Source organism: Salvia splendens, chromosome 21 (assembly GCF_004379255.2).
Source record: "Salvia splendens isolate huo1 chromosome 21, SspV2, whole genome shotgun sequence".
NCBI classification, from domain to species: Eukaryota; Viridiplantae; Streptophyta; class Magnoliopsida; order Lamiales; family Lamiaceae; genus Salvia; species Salvia splendens.
Genome location: NC_056052.1, coordinates 7,108,417 through 7,114,429, shown reverse-complemented (window position 1 = coordinate 7,114,429; position 6,013 = coordinate 7,108,417). Strand labels below are relative to the sequence as shown.

Here is a 6,013-nt window from a genome sequence, read left to right as displayed (position 1 = left end):
CGCATGCGGAAACGGCGACGGAAGTAGGTATCTCCCCACACCGGGTTATCGCAGAAGTAGTCGCTGAATAACCTTGCGGCGGTTTCCTCCCGGTTACGATGGATGTAAGTCCGGGAGCGTCTTTGGGGCGGCGCGGGTTCCTCCGCCTTCCGGCATCGATCATCTTCAAATGATTCTTTCATTATTCGACGCATTTGCTCATACGGATCCATGAGATCGATTAAATTTGGGGGAAGAATAAAAGAGAGATGATTTGAGATGAAAATTTGAGAGGAAATGGAGATGATTTGGGAAGAATAGATGTGTAGTTGTGTGTGAAATGAGGATGAATTAGGAGTATTTATAGAGTAAAAAAATAAAAAATAAAAGGAAAACGGCTATAAAACGGTAATATTACCGTTTGCAAAATTTTAATTTTTTTTAATTCGATTTTTTAAAAAAAAAATTATTTATTGCGTCAGCGTGATGAATCCCACTCGCGGGCCGGCGAGTGGGCGTCACGCATGGCTTGGGAGCTCGTCACGTCGCGGGAGCGCGTGGCGAGACGTCTCGTAACGGGTCTCGGAGGGACGTGCGATCCGGCGGGATGGTGACGGGACGAGACGAGACGCTGCAACACGTCCCGTCACCGTTCCGTCACGGAGGAACGAAATACGGGCCACCCGCGTAACGCGTTGCGGGTGGCCTTACTTTACTCTCTCTTAGAGCATGCACAACGCATGCCTTGCACAAGAGCACGTTCGTGCCGTCGGAACGACAGAGCGCCTGCTTGCCATTGTGCTCGAACCGATGGCACGGACGTGCTCTTGCGGGTGAGCGCGCTCTCTGCGAAGATCACATGATCAGCCCACGTGGCGCGACGTCAATTTAATGCATTTTTTATTTTTATTCTTTAAAAAAAATCTGAAAAAATCCAAAAATCATTCAAAAAAATTTTCCACTTCCCAAAGTAGAGCGTTTATGACCGTATTTTCAAAAAAAATTTATTTTTTTTCATTTTTATTATCTTAACTTTATCCAAATCATCTATATATACCCCCATTTATCACCCAATGTTTTACATAAAACGAAACTCTCTCAAACATCAACAAACAATCGCACTGGTCATGTCTATCATGCCGCCACCGGATGAGTAATTTTTAATTATTAACTATGATTTGAAATTATGTAATTTTTAATAGGATTTTTTATTTTTAAGATTTAAATTATGTAAGATTTAGTTTTTTAAAAATTTGTAATGTCATTTTTTAGTTTTTTAAAGAAGTTCTATTATTAATGAAATGTTTTTAGCAATTGTAGTTTTAAAATTGAATAATAGAATGAGGGACACATAAACGTGAAGAGCATCCTCATGGGAAATAGTATGGTTGTGGGTGTTGTGTTTTGACAAAGAGCGGTAAATAAAATATGAATAAAAGTGAGGTCGGGCCTTGAAAAGTGAAGAGTATACTCTCCGTGAAGAGCACGATTGTGCTGCATGCTCTTATCTTTTCTACAGTACTTTTTTACTCTATCTTATTTTACTTTTCATTTTATTTAATCAATTAACACTATTTCTTAATACATGTATTCAAAAGTTTTGACCCAACTGCACAAAATGTGAAGGCAAGCTGCAGTTCGTTTGAAAACATGAGCCAAACGCTCCACGTGAAAGGATCCCTCATCCCTAGTGTGCCGCGGCGCATGTTAGACATTTGCCGAACATAATTTTTGGCATCTATCCCACCTATTTTTGAAGTACTCTATTTATCTTTGATTATTAATGGAAAAATCATGATCCAATAAGTAATTACACTTGCAAGTTGGATTTGGGAATTTTGTTTTTACCAAGTGTGGCCAAATAGGTAGCTACCAAAAATGTGACATTAGCAACATAAATTTTGACATAAAGGCTTCTTGATTTTGGCAATATTTCACACACTTTTTGCAGACTATGAATAGGTTGAATCCTGATTTCACTCCTACAAATTTGTATCACTTCAACGACCTCAATTTATTTTGACATGTTTTGTTTTCTACTCCATTTTTTTCATTTGTCTTTAGACAACTTTATCGATTTTGTGTCAAGTGATAACTATCTTTAGTTTTGGAGTTGCAATAGTTTTGGAGTTGAGTGTCTTTAGGGCATTAGGAATGGGGCGCCCTAAGGCGCGCCACGTCAGCAGTTTTATCCTGCTACCTCCCCACCTGCAGTGGGGCGCCCTAAGGCGCGCCACGTCATCATTTTTTTAATATTTACAAAATCCATACGAATTTTAAAAAAAATAATACTGCGTGCCATCGTCCGCGTCGATCGTCCGCGACCTCCACAATAGGGCGGACGATGTGGGGCGCCCTAAGGCGCGCCTCGTCATCATTTTTTTAATATTTACAAAATCCATACGAATTTTAAAAAAAATAATACTGCGTGCCATCGTGCGCGTCGATCGTCCGCGACCTCCACAATAGGGCGGACGATGGCGCGGACGATGACCATCGTCCGCGGCCATCGTCCGCGATAGCCGCAATGGGGCGGCCGATGGCCATCGTCCGCGCTATCCTCCGCGACCGAAGTATAGGGCGCGACTATCGTCCGCGCCCTATGGCACGCACCCGCAATGGGTGCGGACGATGGATGGCGCGGACGATGCGCGTCATCGGGCGTGCCATCGTCCGCCCATTGCGGATGCTGTTATGCAGTATGAAATATTTATAATGATGGCATCGATTCTCAATCATCAAATTATTTGCATTTCAAGAGAAACTATAGCAATTCAATATAACCTTAATAAGCTCAAAAAATACCTTAAATGTTGCCTACTTTAGAGCTCATAAGTAACTATAGGATCTCTGTTGCACAACAAAACAATTTTCCATAAAAATCGTTTTATATTAAAGAAAAAGTAGTTAAATGTAATTTTACACAATTAATTTATCAGCTTAAGTGCACGAGCATTAGAGCATCTCCAATGGCGGACGTCCGGTCGGACGTGCGCGACGGGCGACCGGGACATCCGCCATTGTGGCAGGGGAGGTCGGATACGGACGTCCCGTGAGGACGTCGGGTGTCCTCGGACGTCGGCGCGACGGGCGGGCGGACGTCCGCCATTGTGGCGTGGGTCGGACATCCGATTTTTAAATTTTTTTTAATTTTTTTAAACTCTATATATACGGCTCGTTTTTTTTAAATGAAGTTATTAATTTTTCCAGTTCGTATTCGTGTTGAAATTTTATTTCCGTAAACGTAAATTGTTTTATTTGTGAATTTGTGATTTTTTTTATTGCGGGAAGTCCTAGTGGGAAGGGCGATGGGAAGGGCGGATTGTGAAGGGGATGTCCTAGTGACGTGGCAGTGGGATGGGAAGTCCTAGTGATGTGGCGGGAGGTGTTTTCGGGATGTCCTAGTAGATGTCCGAGTGGGACATCCGCCCACTGGAGATGCTCTTATGATTATATGACAAATTTTATAGAGATGAAAGAATACCATTAAATTTCAAGATTTATAACTAGGAGTCGTAAAATAAGGTTACTAATTATTTCTAATTTTATAGTATTTCAAAGTTGATAATGTTTAAATATCCACCGTTCCCTCCATTCCATGAATAGAATATGTACTTAGTATTAGAAGTATTGAAACAAAAGCATTAATTATGATAACCAAGCAATTACCATCGTATTAACCTCATTAATAAACTCTCATTACAAAATAATTACGTGAATAAAACTTTTTAATCGCCGCATCATTTCCCGTGGACTGTCTATACACTTTCCCACCTAAACCACAATACAAAACATCAACCCTACGTTAAATAACTAGTAATACCCCTAATTAAAACACACAAAACGGCGGCGTTTCGAGGCGCCTCGCCGATGAGTTCGAACCCTCTGGCACCGCCGGCGGCCTCGTGGAGCGGACCAAAGCGAAGTTCAACCCCTTGAAAAATGGGTGCGTCTTCACCTCGGCCGCGCCGCGTTTGGACCCTAGCCGGCGGTTCGGGTCCTTGTTGAGCAACCCGGATATGAGTCTCCGCGCATGCGTCTCACTTGCGCCGCACGACGCGCCGGGGAAGGCGAGGGGTTGCTTCGTAATGTTGCGAAGCGTCGCCTCGTTGCTCCCCCCGGCGAAGGGCGTCCGGCCGTATATCATCTCATAGATGAACACGCCCAGCGCCCACCAGTCGACGGCGTTGCCGTGGGCGCCACCGGAGGCCACTTCCGGCGGCACGTACTCGTGCGTCCCGACGAAGGAGCACGACCGCGCTGCCACCGGCTCTGCCACGAACAGGCGGTTCACGGCCAGGGTCTGGATCTTCTTCGACCGGAAGAGGCGGTTGGAGATGCAGGAGAACGGAGTCAGTGCAGAGGCGGCGGAGGATTTCGCCGGCGACGGCGGATGCGGCGAGAAGTCAGGGTACTCGACGGCGGGGATGGCGGCGGAGCAGAGAGAGAGGTCAAAATCGGTCAACATTATGTGACCGTCCGATCTAACAAGCACATTTTCCGGCTTCAAATCTCTGTAGATTATTCCTAACATGTGTAAATATTCTAGAGCTACCAAAATCTCTGCTGCATAAAATCTGCAAAAATGCAATAATTCTAACAAATTAAATAATCGCAACAAAACGAAATTAAATATTCATTTTATCCGAATTGAGGATTGGGGATTCGCGATTACGATTTTGAAATATCTGAAGATTACCTAGCGGCGTTGAGAGAGAATCGTTTCTGCGGCTGTTTGTGCCTAAGCGTGTGCAAATCGCCACCGGCGCAGAACTCCATAACCACGCAGGAGAAATTCGAAGCTTCGAATTCGGCGAAAAGCGTGGGGAGAAACGGATGATCGAGGAGTCGCATGATCTTCCTCTCCGTCTCCGCTCTCTGCGTCTTCTTCTTCAACGCGAGGACGTCGTTGTCCACCACCTTCATCGCGTAGAGGCGGCCGTCGTCCGCCGCGCCGCGGAGGCGGCAGAGGTAGACGCGGCCGATGTCGCCGCTGCCGATCTGGCGCACGAGGCTGAAATCGCGGAACGTGAGGTTCGATTTCAGGCGGATCGCCTGGAACGAGGAGTCCGACGATCGGTGCGGTTTCATCGCCGTCGCTTGATCAGGCGAGCTCGCCGGAAGCTCGAAGGAGAGGCGGCTGAAGCTGGTGCAGTGGCTTAGAGTGGTGGTGTCGCTGCTCATCGAGCTGATTTTGCCGGAGAAGGTAATCAATTCGTCGGAATTCCGCCGCGATTCGACTAACATTTTCCGCGTGAGCTCATGTACAAGGAATGCAATTCGATGATTAGGTTTTTCGTCACCAATTTTGGGGGGGAATCTGATGCTGAAATCGGGTGATAATGAATGTTTGACGTTCAATCAACAGTGAATAGAAAAAAACAAATCCGAAATCCAAACAATATCAGAAATCGAGGATGATTAAATCGATGGAAGAAGCTTTTTCAGAGATTTTAATGGCGGGGTAGAGAGAGAGCGCTAGCTTAGTAGGGCTTCTGTGCAAAGGAGTAATGGCTTCTGCTTACAGCTCTGGGTCTGTGTGCGTATATATATGTATATGGTTGAGAGAGAGAGAGAGAGAGAAATGGAGAAAATTGGTCGTTGGGAACTAATCACGCGACTTAGTAACTAGTGAGTCATTAAAAAATTATTTAATGGTTCTGATAAAAAATGCTTTTGCAGTAATTAATTCACTCATTTTATTTTGTGTTGGGCACGTGCTGTGACTGTAGTGCACGTGTGGAATGCCTTGATTCTTCACTATCTGACGTCATATAGTGCATTTTCTTTTTTGAAAATTACATTTTAAATGAAATATTTTTAAAAATCTTTAGTTATTCTTTCACTTAATTCACAAAATAACTTTGGATAAAATCTCGAGTCAAAGAAATGTTTCACTTAGAATAGGAAGAATGAAGTAATATCATCTATATAGTGTATACGTTATACCTCTCATAATATTTTCCTCCGTTTATGCATCTGATTATAAATTTTACAACAAATATATCTCTCAATGCATACCAATTAAGTAGAG

The 6,013-nt window shown here is 44.0% G+C and overlaps 1 protein-coding gene across 1 annotated transcript; it reads right to left on the bottom strand.

Annotated features, from left to right (window-relative positions):
• Positions 1-3,627: 3,627 nt before the first annotated feature.
• Positions 3,628-5,573, bottom strand: LOC121783194 (protein kinase PINOID-like). The gene is made up of 2 exons (XM_042181187.1): positions 4,679-5,573; positions 3,628-4,556 (listed from the first exon to the last, which is right to left on the bottom strand). Exons 1-2 carry the CDS (start codon positions 5,224-5,226, stop codon positions 3,809-3,811), a joined length of 1,296 nt encoding a protein of 431 aa, XP_042037121.1. The 5' UTR covers positions 5,227-5,573; the 3' UTR covers positions 3,628-3,808.
• Between the last annotated feature and the right edge of the window lie 440 nt (positions 5,574-6,013).

Excerpts from the sequence above, each read along its gene's own strand:
- LOC121783194 (XM_042181187.1), bottom strand. The coding sequence starts at position 5,226 with ATGTTAGTCGAATCGCGGCGGAATTCCGACGAATTGATTACCTTCTCC. Across the intron at positions 4,557-4,678 it reads TTCTCTCTCAACGCCGCTAG|ATTTTATGCAGCAGAGATTT; the intron begins GTAATCTTCAGA and ends GCATTTTTGCAG.